The 16,396-nt window shown below is 32.9% G+C and overlaps 2 protein-coding genes across 8 annotated transcripts; both read left to right on the top strand.

Moving 5' to 3' along the window:
• The first annotated feature begins 606 nt into the window (after positions 1–606).
• Positions 607–2,637, top strand: LOC106414624 (probable protein phosphatase 2C 5). Its single transcript, XM_048756676.1, has 6 exons — positions 607–733; positions 891–986; positions 1,070–1,287; positions 1,506–1,586; positions 1,689–1,921; positions 2,025–2,637. The coding sequence occupies exons 1-6, from the start codon at positions 607–609 to the stop codon at positions 2,242–2,244; spliced, it is 975 nt and encodes a 324-aa protein (XP_048612633.1). The 3' UTR covers positions 2,245–2,637.
• A 1,228-nt stretch (positions 2,638–3,865) lies between these two features.
• LOC106412955 (F-box/kelch-repeat protein At2g43270) lies at positions 3,866–11,641 on the top strand. Of its 7 annotated transcripts, none has more exons than XM_048757912.1 (12): positions 3,866–4,346; positions 4,423–5,195; positions 5,901–5,999; positions 6,809–6,897; positions 6,966–7,144; positions 7,254–7,454; positions 7,542–7,586; positions 7,672–7,838; positions 7,939–7,999; positions 8,104–8,194; positions 10,780–10,966; positions 11,285–11,641. In XM_048757912.1, the coding sequence occupies exons 1-12, from the start codon at positions 3,920–3,922 to the stop codon at positions 11,411–11,413; spliced, it is 2,448 nt and encodes an 815-aa protein (XP_048613869.1). In that variant the 5' UTR covers positions 3,866–3,919; the 3' UTR covers positions 11,414–11,641. The 7 variants fall into 7 exon arrangements, 3 of the variants coding, with proteins under 3 accessions (XP_048613869.1, XP_048613870.1, XP_022558593.1); XR_007323718.1 differs by having other exon boundaries at positions 3,867–4,346; positions 10,780–11,213; positions 11,318–11,543; XR_007323717.1 differs by having other exon boundaries at positions 3,867–4,346; positions 10,780–11,213; positions 11,296–11,328.
• The last annotated feature ends 4,755 nt before the right edge of the window (positions 11,642–16,396 follow it).

Below are 16,396 nucleotides of genomic sequence, written 5' to 3'. Positions count from 1 at the left end.
ATCTATAAATATAACAGTTAACAACTAATATGATTTGTACTCCCTCCGTTTTCTAATATAAATATTTTGTTTGAATGCATAAGGATTAAAAAATTTAAAGATAATATTATTAACTAATATAAATTAAACATAAGTTAACCAATCATAATTGATTGGCTAACCAATTTTCGGTAAAACTAAAATATTTTTAAAATATCAATTATATTTTGAAACATCAAAATTTTTTGAAAATTCAGGGAGTGAGTGGCAGTCTGAGACTTGAGTCAATGGATGGGATGTAAAACTGCTCCAAGTAAAAAATAATGAAACAAATTTTGTTTGAAAAAATGTGAATTTTTAAATATTTTCACCTTCTCTTTCGCGAGTTTCTAACTGACTCTTCGGTCTCTTTGCTCGATTCTACATTTTAGTAATTATTGTTTTTCTGCATCTCGCCAAAATGTTGGTTTTTGATCAGACTTCACATCAGTTACTAAAAATTATCGGAAATTCGCGCTGTTAAATTAGTATATATGGCTTCTTAATTTGTTCTTAGTAGAATTTGTCTTGTGATGAACAAGTTATGATTTTTTTGTCAGCCAATGCTGAAGGACTAAAGCTAATAAGATGAGCCCGTCGGGGAGGACGAAACATTCACTTGTTCCTCTTGCAACCCTCATTGGTAGGGAGCTGAGGAGCGAGAAGGTAGACAAGCCTTTAGTCTTGTATGGCCAAGCTGCTCTCGCCAAGAAAGGTGAAGACTTTTTTTTGATCAAGTGATATCCTTTTCTTTTGGTACTATAAGGGCGTTCTTAAACTCAAAGCTTGTACCTTCTTTTTTTTTTTGGTTTTGAATTTTGATGCAGATATTTGATGGACACAATGGTAATTCAGCTGCTGTATGTACTAAGGAACATCTTCTGGACAATGTGTTGAGTGGCTTCAAGCTCTTCCTAGGGCTCTTGTTGCTGGCTTTGTCAAAACCGACATTGAGTTTCAGCACAAAGGTCCAGTTAATTGCTTGAAGCCCTTACTTTTATACTCGTTTTAGAGAATCCTCTTAACTTTTAATATCTGTTGTGGTTTACAGGGGAGACTTCTGGAACAACGGTGACATTTGTTATAATTGATGGGTGGATTATCACTGTGGGTTCTGTTGGCGACTCACGCTGCATATTAGACACCCAAGGTGGTGTGGTCTCTCTACTCACTGTCGATCACAGGCTCGAAGAGAATGTTGAAGACAGGGAACGCATAACTGCCAGTGGAGGCGAGGTTGGAAGGCTCAATGTTTTTGGTGGCAACGCGGTATGCTCATGATTGTCCACTAAACTTCAGTTATAGGTTCATTGTGTTTTGGCTTGTGGTGGGGCTGTAATGGTTCTGATGACGCAATAGGTCGGCCCACTTCGTTGCTGGCCTGGTGGTTTGTGTCTTTCGAGGTCTATTGGTGATACTGATGTGGGAGAATATATTGTCCCAATACCGCATGTTACACAAGTGAAAATTTTACTTTCGGGGAACAGAGAAGTATACTGTCTTCTGATATGGCTGCCAAAGCTTGTCGTGGTTTATCTGCCGAGCTTGCTGCTAAACTTGTTGTTAAGGTTTGGTCATCAACCCCCATTGACTTAATTTTGTACAGTGTATATCCTCTGATCTAGAGATTCCTATTAAACTCTGAATCATATGTTTTTTTTTTTTTGCAGGAAGCATTGGGAACAAAAGGGTTGAAGGATGATACTACTTGTGTAGTTGTTGACATAGTTCCAGCTGATCATCTTACCTTGGCTCCAACGCCTAGTAAGAAGCAGAACACATTGACCGCATTTCTTTCTAGGACAAAACATTCGGATACCAACAACAAGAACGGGAACAAGCTTTCTTATGTTGGGGTTGTAGAAGAATTGTTTGAAGAAGGTTCTGCTGTGCTTGCAGATAGGTAAACCTTTTATAGCCAAGAAAGGATATTAGTAAATAGTAACTGAGAGTTTCAGGTACTGATAATCAAATCAGTCTGTCTTTATTGGTGGTTTGAATTGCAGATTGGGAAAGGATCTTCTCTCGAATACTGACACTGGACTATTAAAATGTGCTGTATGCCAAATAGATCAATCTCCAGCTGAAGGTCTATCAAGCAACGAGGGTCCTATCGTCTCTTCAGCATCTAAGCGATGGGAAGGTCCCTTCTTATGCACAATATGCAAGAAAAAGAAAGACGCCATGGAAGGAAAAAGACCAAGCAAAGTTTCAGTGACCACTTGAAACCACTTTTGTTTCTCGTTTTCTTTAGTTTTCTCCTTTGTAAAGAAACCATTGTTCCAAAAAGGCAAGGATTGCAATAGAAGGAAAATTGCAGGATACAAAGAAATCGAAAAGTCAACATCGTCAAAATTAAATAAAGTTCTTTTTGTACTTCTTTACACGTATTACTAAAACGTATTAAATTTTAGTTATATATATACTTACCTTAATGTGTTCACGCTTATTAAGAATTCATTATAATTTTTTTTTACTTTATTATACATTTTTCAATAATTTTTAAATTTAATAAATTCAAATATTTTCATTTAATGTTTCTTAAAATTATAAAAAAATATCTTAAACATATAGAATATCTATCTAATAGAAAAGCCACACACGTTATTTTCCCGGGTCTTTAAGGGTAGGTATTTTAGGAATGCCTCACCTCTTGAACATATTCGATCATACTCTCCGTCATACGGCTGGAGAAGTATTGTCTCTACTAGATCTCTGGTAAACAAAAGACTAATCAAAAGGGTGGGAACAAGATCTTCTATATCAGTATGGAACGATCCTTGGCTCCCAACCACTCGCCCGAGACAAGCCAATAAAAATTAACCATGTGTTTTTTGAGTGTCCTCCAGCTATTCAGGTGTGGGCTATGTCCAAGATTCCAACAAATCCAGCTATTTTCCCGACAGACTCTTTATTTACAAATATGGATCATCTATTCTAGAGAGTCGCTCCACCGATGGAGGATCATCAATTTGCTTGGATACTTTGGTACATTTGGAAAGGAAGAAATAATAAAGTTTTTAGTAATCTGGATATAGATCGTAGAAATACTCTTAATTTGGCTGAGATGGAATCAATCATATGGACTGAGGCACAGTTGATGAAGGATCAGAAGATGGGAACAGAGACTCAGGATACGCTTCCTCAGTCAATCACAGGCAGATGGTATTTTACAGATGGATCATGGAAAGAGGAGGATATGTTCTCTGGACAGGGCTTGTTCAGTACCTTACATGGATTTGAGGGCCTAATGGGAGCTAGGAACGTAAGAGCGTCTCTCTCTCCTTTACATGCAGAGTTCGAGGCGTTACTATGGGCAATGGAATGTATGAGGAACTTAAGACAATTCCAAGTTACGTTTGCAACAGATTGTTCTCGATTGGTGAAGATGGTTTCGGAACCAGAAAAATGGCCGACTTTTGCAAGTTATTTGGAAGATATCAGGAATCTGAAAGAGAGTTTTACACGTTCAGAAATTATATACGTACCAAGGACGTAAAATACAAAGGCGGATAAACTAGCACGCAATGCCAGAACACAGCCGTCTTTCATCGTCCACATGGATCAATATCCCCGGGGTGGTTTACAGAGTTTATATGAGTCTGTAATGTTGTTGACAAAAAAAAAAAATTATCTTTGTGCAACAAGTAAAAAATCTAAAACATCTTAGTTTCGGAAACAGAGAGAGTATTATTTTATTTTAGTTATAAATGTATTATTTTTTATAATTTACTTTTATAACTTTTTTTTCATCAATTTATAACTTTTATTTTTATTTAATACAAATACCGTGAAACTGTAAAAACAAGAAATATTCCTCTAAAAATAATTTTGTAAGAGATATGTTTAGACGTCATGATGTTAAAGAAAAACCTCTTCTCAGAATCACACAAAACTGAATATGCGGGGAGAATACAAAAACCCTAATTCGATCTACATAACACCAGAATTACTGGAAGAAATATTCCTTGTTCTGCCCTTGAAATCAATACTCATATTCAAAACCGTGTCAAAACAATGGAGATCAATTCTGGAATCGGAGATGTTCGTGCGAAGAAGGAGGCGTATGAATGTTCAAAAAGAGCCGAAACTCCTCGCTGCTTACAAGTGTCGCTGCGGAGACCAGCCGAGTCTCCTCCCGGAGTCGCGGTTTGAAGGGGACGAGGAGATTGTCTGTCTTCACTGCGGCGACGCACGACCCTCGATGTCTTGCGACGGTTTGGTCTGCATCCCCGAGCCAGAAAGCATCATCGTTTTGAACCCTTCCACCGGACAACTCCGGCGATTCCCTCCCTGCCCAGATCCATTGTCCTCCCGATTTAGAAACGGTAATCACGGCATTGATGATTTTGGATTCTGCATTGACGAAATTTCAAACATAAAAATTGGAAACTTTTCTTTCAGGGTCGGAGGAGTTCTTTCAGGGAAATTGGGTCATGGGTTTCGGTAAAGACATTGTTACAGGGAGCTATAAAGTGGTGAAGATGTGCGTTGAACCTATTGAAGAAGAATGCGATCTTCTTAGTGTCGAAAGTGGTGAATGGAGGAAACTAAGGCTACCTCCTTATGTGCATCATGTTGGAAGAAAATCAGTGTGTGTTAATGGATCTATCTATTGGATGTTCTCGGGGCGGCGTTTACAAATTGGTATTGGTTACAAAATACTAGCCTTGGATCTTCACAGACTAGAGTTCCATAATGTCTCTGTTCCGTCGGCTACGTGGGTCACCCGGAGCACCGAGATAGTGAATCTTGGGGAACGTCTAGCCATTGCCAAATCCACAATTCTGCCTGAATGGACACTGGAGATTTGGACCATGAATGCGAATGAGGAAAAATGGAGCAAAACTTTCTCCATAAATTTAGGTGATCTAGATTCTAATCTACCATTGACAAGGTATGGTATGGACTTCACGCCGGTGACGGTTTCTAAGCAGGGTAATGTTGTCTTCTGTAATAATTTCAGAAATTTGTTCAAATATTATTCGGAGGCGAAAGAGATTCGCTGCCTCTCCTTGGATACTTTAGTTATATCTCCCTACATCGAGAACTTGGTTCCGCTTTCGGGACATCAAGAATATCAGACCAGGACTTGTAGATGCAGATTGTTTTCTAAGCACCAGGAGCAATGCTTCAAGATGTCCAAGCTTTTGAAATGGGTTAGCTTTGGGATCCTGGTATCTACTTCTCTAGTCATATTTTATTATATTTTGATCGGTCTTCAGGGATTATTAAACACAGCAACAGCGATACACAAGTGGTGGAAAGATGAACATACTTTTATGTTGTTCATGTTTATTTGAATAATAAGCGAATTAGTCTTCTCCATTTCCCCTTTAAAATATTTACATTGCGGATCTTGTTCTATTTATATTTTAAATAAATTTATTAATATATTAGCTCTAAAATTTGTTCTCTTGAGCTTAATTCTTTTTATATTGGTTTTGAGCATTATTCGTTATCCTTTCATTCACCCAAATTTCAATACTACAATAATTTAATTTATTGTAATACAATTTGTTTTCATTCTTTTTTGTCATCTTCTTATCTTTATCTATAATAATTTTTTTTTTCTTTTGGTTATTTTTTTAAATGTGAATTATTATTTTATATTCTTCTAATTCTGATTTTTTTTTCCCTTCATATTTTTTGTCTGAAAATTTGTTTGTTTTTGTTTACTTGCCAAGAAGAAAATTACATATAAAGTTTAAATGGAAATTTGATCAGTGGACTGACATTTTATTGCGATCATTGAATATATATGTACATTAGATTATAATTATATGTATGTATAATTTATAGATCATTTGTATGTGTATATATAATTTGACAAATAACCATTAGTTTATGCTGTGGGCCGGGCCCACCAAATATGCATACAGACTCATCTCGTTCAAAACAAACAGAGCGCTCTCTCTGGCGCCAATAGCAGGATCTTCTACAGATCCTTCTCCGCTCTTCTTTGTCTTCTGCTTCCCATGGTAATCTCTTTTTCCTCTTCCGATACATTGATTCTAATTCGATTGTGATAATCTCGGAATCTGTTCGCTTGATTCTATACTTGTTTCAGTCCGAACAATGAAATGCCTTTGGCTTGATCTCGCTTCTTCTTCTTCTTCTTCGATTATATACGTGTGTCATAGTCTGAACAGTGAGATTCGTTTTGTTCTAATCGCTGATTCTGATTCTATGCTCGTGTCTCAATCTCCGATTCTTCTTCCGATAGGTTGATTATATCTATACTTGTGTCTTAGTATGAACAGTGAAACTCTTTTGTTATAATCCATGATTCTTCTTCAGGCGATTGATTTTATGCGTCATAGCCTGAACAGTGAGATTCGTTTGTTCTAATCGCTGATTCTGATTATGTACTCGTGCCTCAATCTCGGATTCTATTAGATCATATACATTGTATGTTGGTTTGATACGGTTTATACCGGTTAGGAGCTTTGTATATATAGAATGTAACTGAATCGTAATGAATAAAGATATTTTCATTCTATATATACAAAGCTCTTAACCGGTATAAACCGTATCAAACCAACATACAATGTACATGATCTAATACATTCTTCTTCCGATATGTTGATTATATCTCTACTTGTGTGTTGTGTGTATGAACAGTGAAACTTGTTTGTTATAATCTATGATTCTTCTTCCCATGCGATTGATTCTATGTGTCTTAATCTGAACAGTGAAACTTGTTTGTTTTGGTCGATTGATTCTATACTCGTTTCTCAGTCCGAACAATGGAATGCGTGTGTCCTGATCTCTGCTTCTGTTTTTTCAGGACATGTTTAATCTTTATGTGAGAAAGCTAGCGAACAGAATTGGAATTTCTGAGGGCTATGCTACTGTGCTCCTCCTCTCAAATGACTGGTTTGATTTTATTACATTTCTTGCTGTTAGATTTTACGTGTTTACATTTACATTTCAATTTGCCACAGGGATGAAGCTTCTACAGTTGAAGAGTGGAACCAAGCTGACAATGATCTTGCCACCAGATCTGGCATTGTAGTTTATGCAGAGTATTTGACTACCGAAGGGTTTTGTGATTCTTGTGAGACTCACACCACCTGCAAAACCTATGGGTGCTCTCACTTGCTCTGCAGAATTTGTGTCAAAGGTAGTATCTTCATCCTCTTATAGCATCATTCATCACTGCTTTGTTTACTTTCTTCATTCTTTTATGGCGTCATTGTGTTTTGTTTACGTACGGGCTATCCATTATGTAGATTACGTGGAACAAAACATCAGGTCCGGCAGCCTGAATGTTAAATGCCTTATCTCTGAATGCAACAAGAACATGTCATGTTCTCGATTCCTTGATGACGTTTCTCTGGACTGCAAAAATTCCTTCAACGCGGCTCTGGCTGAGAATTACACTCTCTCTAAATCCAAAAATGCAGTTCAGAACCCGATTGCTTCTCTAAAAGGTTGTACAATAACTTCACTTTTTTGAGATGTTGCTAATATAGTAATATATATATATATATATATATATATATATTTTCTTATCGCAGGGCTTGTTGCGTATCTCCGAGCTAACAAGTGGAACTTTGTTTCAAGTTTGTTATTATATGACTCTTGCTTATTTCCGTTTACATTTTCACTATTTGAGAAGTTGCTAATATATGTATATTCTTATTATAGGGGCTGCTACATTTCTCCAGAGTAACATGTGGACACTACTTGCAAGCTTGCTATTTGCGATATTAGTTTGTCAACAGTTCTGCGGTGGAATCACGTTTACGTGTGTGGGAGTGTACTCTGCCTTGTGTCTAGTGGCTAGATATGTTTGCTGGGGACATATGATGAAGGTAATTATCTTTGTCCGATGTAATTATGTGATGTTATGAACTTATTATAATCTACTTATAAAAAAAAACTTGTTATAATCTTTGTTGTTGTAAAATTCAGCTGATCTTCGCATTCTTCTTCTACAAACTTGTGACGACAAACTCTGTCTTTACCGCTGCTGGTAATTTCTTAACTTTTTATTAGATTCATGTTTTGTTTTGTTCAGTTATTACTGTTATGATTTTTTTCTCTCCTCTTGATGACATTGGTTGAATTTTATTTCAGCATTTTCTTCCGCCGCCACACTTGTGCTCATCTTTGCGGCTATAGTTGGATTGGTACGTCGTTGTTTCCAGATTGTTATGCGGATTTTCAGGTAAACTGTCATGTCTTTGCACTTTTATTAGATTGGTATTTTTTCTAGACAAAGAACCATGCGTTTCTTTGATCTGATGTAAAAACTAGATATTGCTTTGTTTACGATGATCGTCTCGATCGTCGGTATATTCCATTACTAAATGACAAAACACCTAAGCGTGGTTTATAGTTTTTTCCAAACCAACCAATTCTGTCCATTGGACTTATGGAATATATATATATATCTATATGGAATATATCTATCATTGTAAAAACTAAACGGAGGTGTTTCCCAACAAAGTAGTTTTATAAAGTATAAACTAGAAATAAATTAAAATGATATAAGCTTTTTTTTTTCGAACAACCAAAATGATATAAGCTAAAAACCTAAAAAATACAGAACACAAATTATCTTTTGAGAGAACAAAAGTTAGGTGATATTTGTCGGAAATAAAAAAGTTTGAAATCTATGTTTTATTAGAAAAAAACTAGAAAGCTGGTAAATAATTGCATTTTGCATAATGACGTAAACAAAAAAAAACCACAAAATTATACTTTTCAGATAAAAAAATTCAAAAACATTTTGTTTTATTGACCAAAACTTGCCAAACCTCTTGTGTTCCAAGAAAGGAAAGAATATAATAATATATGTTAAATTTTTAATAAAATGGGGCCTTTGGTCCAGAAAGGACACTTGCTAAAAGACGCCAAGGCATTGATCTCCTATATATTATTTGAGAAGCATTACAACTTCTTTTTGTAGCCACATGTCATCACTAGAATGATTCTTAGAATCATTAGAGAAATATGTTGGTCCATCTAATTATATAATAAGCTTTTTATTAAACTAACAATAAATTCATCATTAATGTACTTTATTATTTCATTAAATAAAATTTACGGAATTGCCTAATGTGGCTAAAATATATATGGTAATTAATGATTTTGAATAATAGAAATTTGATAAAAAATAGTGTATCTTCTATCATATTTGTTTAATTTTAAGCTATTAAATAAATTAAACAACCACAATAACCATATAATAAAAATTTAGATTTTTATGTATATGTTATATTTTGAATTTTTACAAACGGCCATAAATTACTAAAACTGTTAAAAGTCTCACATTCAAATTTTATGATCCATGGTTTAAAATTTTTGTTATAACAAAATACAAATGATTACAAAAATTATATAAGTAAAAAGTCTAATTTAATTAATTAATAAGATTAATATATATATTGTTTTAAATTAAACTATAAACCATATAAAATACAATATTTTAGTTTCAAAATTTACTTTGAACAATTTTTTTGATAAAAGTTTTGAACGATCATTGACAACTTATTTTTTTTAAATTATAAATTACTAAAACTATTAATCCCACAATGAAAATTTTGTTATCAGTAATTTAAATTTTTTTTTATAAAAGATACAAATGATCAAAAAACTATATGAGTAGAAATCATCATTTAATAGACATTAATATTAAAAATATACTAAAATATATTATCTATGTTAGTATCATTTAAATTTAATAACATATCCTATCAAATAAAAAAAAATTTGGATTAATACAATTGATTTATATGTTCGCACCAATTTAATTATATTTTTAATAGTTACTGACTTTTAATTATTTAATATATATTTATTATTTTATAATATGTAAAAATATTTAATACATATAATAATTTATATATATAATGTTGATCATGCGCAAGGCGCGGATCTTAACCTAGTTATATATTATGATTCATTCTAGACTTTTTCTTGGGTTCACCCCCTAGGGTGAACCTTTAGGTTCACCAACCAATAGAAAATTGTCACTTTAGATCTAGTATCTTTTAATTAAGGAAACAAAATAACTTGCCAAATTATATTATGCTTTTAAAATAAAAAATAAAAAATTAAATAAATAAAAATAACAATAGTTCTAAAAAAAGATTATTTAAAAAAAAATATTTATTTTTAAGATTTAGAGTTTAGTGTTTAAAATTTATAATTTAGAATTTATCCAAATGGTTAGTGTTTTTCCAAGGGTTTAGGGTTTACCTAAGGGTTTGGGGTTTACCCAAGGGTTTAAGGTTTACCAAAGGGTTTAAGGTTTTCCCAAGGGTTTAGGGTTTAGGATTAGAGTTTAGGGTTTAGTGTTTTGTTGACAACATGTTTAGTGTTTTTCCAAGGGTTTAGGGGTTTACCCAAGGATTTAGGGTTTAGCCAAGGATTTAGGGTTTAGGATTTGAGTTTAGGGTTTAGTATTAGAGTTTAGGGTTTAGTGTTTTGTTGACAACATTATTTTTTTTTTGAATTCGTTTTTTATATATTATTTTTATTTATTTTTAAATTTTATTTTGAAAAAATAATATAATTTGCCAAGTTATTTGGTTTCCTTAATTAAAAGATACGAGATTTAAAATAACAATTTTCTATTGGTTGGTTTAGCCAAGAATAACTCTCCATTCTAAGCAAACACACAAAACATATGTACTTCAAAAACAGAGCCATCAATTATACTATCCTCTGTTTTTCAACACTGAGGTAAAGATGATGATGTTACCAAATCATGTGTGGCTAATCTCCTCTCATTCACAACTCCGGCAGATATATCTCTTCGGCGTATGTCTCCTCTGTTTTCCGTGTCGCCGGGAACTCTGATTTCGCGTGGGAGAAGTTTATACCCTCTGTTTACGGCCGCCTTATCTCTAGCTTGACTCATCTGAGTTTCTCCTCCAAAAAGGAGATCTATCGTTGTCTCTGTGAATCAATTCTCATCGATAATGGCAGAAAGGTTCTTCCATCATCCCACAGTACAATAATATTAGTTTTTTGGTTTTTCTCTCTCTTTATATAAAAGCTTTTAGCTTAGGCATGTTTCAATATCAAATATTCAAGATAGAGAAGCTTACTAGGAAGATAACGTATGTTCTGTCGGCAAGAGATCGTTCCATAACTTGGGGGGATCAACGACATTACTGGTCTTGGAGCCATCGATCAGATTCAAAGTCAACTTTAAAAAATTTTAAACTATATTATAAGTAAGTTGTATTATTGCTGGTGTAAAAACGTGTAATTTTATTTAAATTTATTTTCTTGAAATTCATAATAGATTTTCGGAAGGGATCCGACTTATAATGGACAGGTTAGAAATCATCGGAAAAATCCAAACCGGAGTTTTATCGCCGAACACGAGTTACGGAGCTTATCTGATTATGAAAGTGAAGAGCATATGGACTAGACTTAGTACCGGCTGATACTTGGATAAAAGTGGGAAATGGTGAGAAGAAAGCGAAAACGAGTTTTCTCAGTTGCTTGGATAACAAGAAACAACAAATGGAGAGGATGGCCAAGAAAGACGAGATCATCGGAACTCATCGGAAGGAGCTGAAGATGCGAGAAGACGGGTGGATGGAGATAGAGCTCGGAAAGTTCGAGACAGGACGAGAAGGTGAAGAGGAGGAGGAGGTTGTGATGAGTCTAACCAAAGTGAAAGGCTATCAGTTGAAGGGTGGAATTATTATCGATGGGGTTGAAGTCAGGCCTAAACCTCAAAAGTGAGGGACACTAGCTTCTAAACTAAAGATGAGTGCCAAATATTGGGTTAGTTAAGCTGATAATTGTGTTTAGTTTTGGGTGGAAAATTGTAAGATGAGAAAATTAATGTGTTTGTAAGTCATTATCACTGAATAATCTTTCAGAAGTACCCATTAAAAAATACCCCTAAATTTTCTAACTTATTTACTCTTCCATGCCACTGAGAATTAAATTAAACTACCTATTTTAATGCTTGTCTTTTCCAGTTAAATTAATGAGTTTTCCTTAATCAAATTTAAATTTAATGTCATTAAATAAACCTACATATTTTAATGCTTGTTTTTTTCAGTTAAATTAATGAGTTTTCCTTAATCAAATTTAAACTTAATGTCATTAAATGAACCTAAAAATATATCATATTTAACGTAGCTTATTACGTACGAGTACAGCCCAATAATGAACTTGAATTTTATTTTTACGAAAACGTAAATCACTTGACTTATGTAATATTTAAAATATATTAACTACAATATAACAAATGAATATAACCTACATATACTTTAGTTTGAAATGATCATGTTCAAGTTTTATATAGTCAACTTACATCATGCATCGATCGATGTACAATATTCAAACCACCTATAGTTATGGACATTTAATAATTATCTTGACGAAAAACAAAGATTATAAATAATTTATTATTAATAAAATTATGAAATTATTTACAATTTGATGACTAATTCATCGCCCTTTTTTATATGTTAAATTTTTCATAGAAGTTTAAAAATCATTTAATTTTTTTTAAACATGTATAACTAATTTATAATTTTTTATGCCATACTAAGTCATAATATAATATTTCTTCATATTTTACATTAATAACCATTGTTTTTATATATCGTCTACAATTCTCTAATTACGTCTATTTGTTCAAATTTTTATATGGTATCGAATATTCATCGTAAATAGATGGTTTAAGATACCAAAAAAATTATTTACTTGGTGAATATAATACATCAAATATTACAAATACATTATTTAGTTAAATAAATAACTAAAAACCGAAAATTCAAATCCGCGCTGACGAGTTTAACTGTCATCCGACATAAATAAATTAAGAACAAAAACTCACGAGATTTTCAAATTAATCATTTGGTTCGCAGTCACATGATACATTATGGTAACATAATAAAAGATTATTTTCGTTGACATGTTTGGTTCGCATGGCAAATTATTGTAAAAATAGGAAGCCGACAACGTATGCATGTGTCGGTTAACCAAGGCGTTCATGATGTGAACAAATGTTGTCGTCTTTTTTTTGCATAACCTGAGGATGAGGACATTCTTACATCGAGACGCGCCCTTTCCTACCCTTTCCTGATGTTTGGTGTCGCCAAATCTCATGGCGGGTGTCATTATTTTGGTATATAAAAAATGTCATGGTATCATGCAAGCACATGAATGTTAGTACTATTATACAACAGCCTAATAACTAATTAGTAGGAACATTATATTCCTACTTATGTGTCATCATAATACTTATACTAGTTTTTTTTCACTCGCTATTTGTCACAACATAGAACACCGAGTCAGAAGACACTACTACTAAACTAGCACATAGACAAACATGATTCCGACATTCTAATTTTGGTTTGAGTGTGGCACTGAGAAGGAAATTTAACTTACATGTCTTTGGCTGACTTTTTGGTATAGCCTATTGCCAAGGCATGTTGCTTTCCTTCTGCATATATCAGTAGCCAGTAGGTTACATGAGGCCTAAGGCAAAATATTAAAAGAAAATAGTTATAGTACACTTAACTCTACCACTACACTATCACAAACATTTTGTAATTTAGGGCCCCAAAAAGACCATGCTTATTAGGGGGCCCGAAGCAAAAGTCTTTTTTACAATATGGTGTGCACGGTCCTACATATATAACCTAAACACAATACAAATTCATTGTTTAAGATCAACAGAAACAAATAAAATCACACTCCAAAAAAGAGTTTATTTTTGTGTGTTAATTCCACTAACCTTTCTGCCTCAGAATTTTCATCCAGAATGCCTACAGGGGATGTACGTAAGACTAGGACACATTATGTTTGCACCAGAGAAAACAAACTTTATGGCACTTCTATCCACTTAAAATCTTTTCATTGGGTCTCCAAACACCAAAGTCCAAACGTTCAAAAGCCACATTCTCGGCTAACTTGTTTATATCCATGTCAAAATTACAAGGACAGAGTGTTTATTGTAGAGCTTGCTACATTTCTCCGAAATAAAAGTTTGATATTTGCAATGTTGGTTCATTTTGTGGTGGAAGTACATTTACATGTCTAGAATAGTTACATGTCTAGAATAGTACACTGTTTTGTGTGTAGTGACTAGATATCGTGCTAAGGAGGTAAATTTTTTGGCTGACGCAATTATGTTATGTGATGATATTCAAAACTTTGTTGCTGAAAACTTCAATAACTATTCTTCTGCAAAATTGTGCAGACAAATTGTCTTTTTGTTGGTAACAACAATGAATAGATGATTTTGTTTCCGTATTGCTTATCAGATTTCACACAAAATTATGGTAATTCTTTGTCTAGATAAAGAATCATGATGCATTTTTGTGCGTTTAATATCTGGTGCAAAAAAATAGAAGATTTATGTTTGTATTTTTATGTAGATATAAAGTATAAACTTAAAACAAATAAAAATAATATCAACTAAAAACCTAATTTTTTTAGGGATAAAAGCCAATGTTCCCATGAAACAAGGAAGAAGATGTCATCAGCTGAGGTCATCAGTGGAAAATCAAATCACAATAGAAAAAAATAAAGCTTCATACCTTGTGAAGTCAAACACACCGTCAAACAAAAAAAAATTCAGAGTGACTCAAGCAAAGAGGATGCACTATACTTTCATTTTGATGATATTTCATAAACATCTTCATTTCTACACTTCTTACCAATTCCATGATTTAAAGGTAATTTCGATTCTATTGATTTAAAAATGAGAAGTAAAATGGGTACAAGCTCATCTCTTCAACCTTCCATTCTCTGATTTTTACATCTTGATTGAATATGGTACTTTCTCTTGCTTTCGAATTTTCATTCAAATTTTCTTTCCTCATAAAAAAGTCTGCAAAAGATCTCCCCTGTGCAATGTTGATGGTTGCAACAATGCCTTTGACATTTTCTCTCAAATTTTCAACTCCGACTTTAAAAAGAACCAATGTGGATGTCATAGCGGCAAAGGGGACCAATGTGAAAGAGACTGAGATGAAAGAGTCAATTGAGATGGAAGAGTTATCTAAAATAGAGTTATTTGAGATAGAGTTAAAAATTTACAATGAGATAAAAACCAAAGTTTCCACGAAACAAAGAAAAAGATATGGACACGTTAAAGCTTAATTGCTTTGGAGAGGTGCTGCACATTTACATGTGTTGAAGAGTATGTATGTAGTGACTGGATATTATGCTTATGAAATATATTAAAGTTAAATTTTTGGGTGACACAATTATGTTATGTGATGATGTTCTAAACTTTGTTGTTGAAATTTTGATAAGTCTTCATCTACAAAATTGTGGAGACAAATTCTCTCTTTGTTGGTAACTTTCAAGTTTTTCATTTTTGTTATGTTTTATTTTGTTTAACCATTATTGTTTTTTATATCGCTTGTTGAATTTTACTGCAGCATTGTCTTAAGCTGCTGCATTTTTGCTTATCCTGGCTGGAATGTTTGGATTGATGAGTATGTTTTGTATTGTTTAGATGATTTTCACATAAAGTTATGGTAATTCTTTCTAAATAAAGAATCATGATGCCTTTTGTGCGTTTTACTTTTGATGAAAAAATTAAAAGATTTCAATTTGTATTTTTATATAAATATAAAGTATAAACCTGCAAAAAATTAAAATGTATAACACGTGCTATCTTTTTAGAGAATAAATTCAGTTGATATAAGTAGGAGATAAAAAACTTATATATGTTTATTGGACAAAAAACTAGAAATCTGATAAATAGTTGCACTTTGAAGAATGACATAAACCAAAACACCACAAACATTATATTTTAAAACAAACTTAGTTTCTTCTATTTCTTATCTTACCTTCATCCGGTGTGCTTGAAGATTAGCCCGGTTTTGTGTTTTTTTCTCTGGCATTGATTGAAAAAATAGCATTAATAGTATAAGTTTATGCAAAATGTTTGTAGATAAATAGTTCCAATTTTTATCCGTTGTTTAAGATACGCCATGTTTGTGTTCTTTAGCTTATGTTGAGCATTTACTTTGATAGATGTGTGTTTTGATTGAGAATTGCTAATATACTATGAGGGTTTTCCAATTGTACTCTTAAAATATTTTTTTTCTACCTAATTGCAATTGCTGTTCATTCTTAAAACCATTTAAAAATTTATCAGCTAAATCAGCATAGTTAAAATAAATATAAAATTTACATGTGTAATTTTCTTAAATTTATCCTTTGTGAAAATCATTGTTTAAAAAACATATGGTGCTAAGCGAAAGTACCAAACGGTGACCCAACACCTAAAACCTAAAAAAGTAAACAGAGCCTAAACAATTTTACGCAATTTTAACATTTTACAAAAAAACCTTACATATTTAAAATGATAGCATAATATATGATATTAAATATTTCATACGTAATAAAGTCCGTATATTTTATATTTCAT

This window comes from Brassica napus, chromosome C5 (assembly GCF_020379485.1).
Source record: "Brassica napus cultivar Da-Ae chromosome C5, Da-Ae, whole genome shotgun sequence".
In the NCBI taxonomy this organism is placed as follows: domain Eukaryota; kingdom Viridiplantae; phylum Streptophyta; class Magnoliopsida; order Brassicales; family Brassicaceae; genus Brassica; species Brassica napus.
This window is presented reverse-complemented; position numbering and strand designations above follow the sequence as displayed.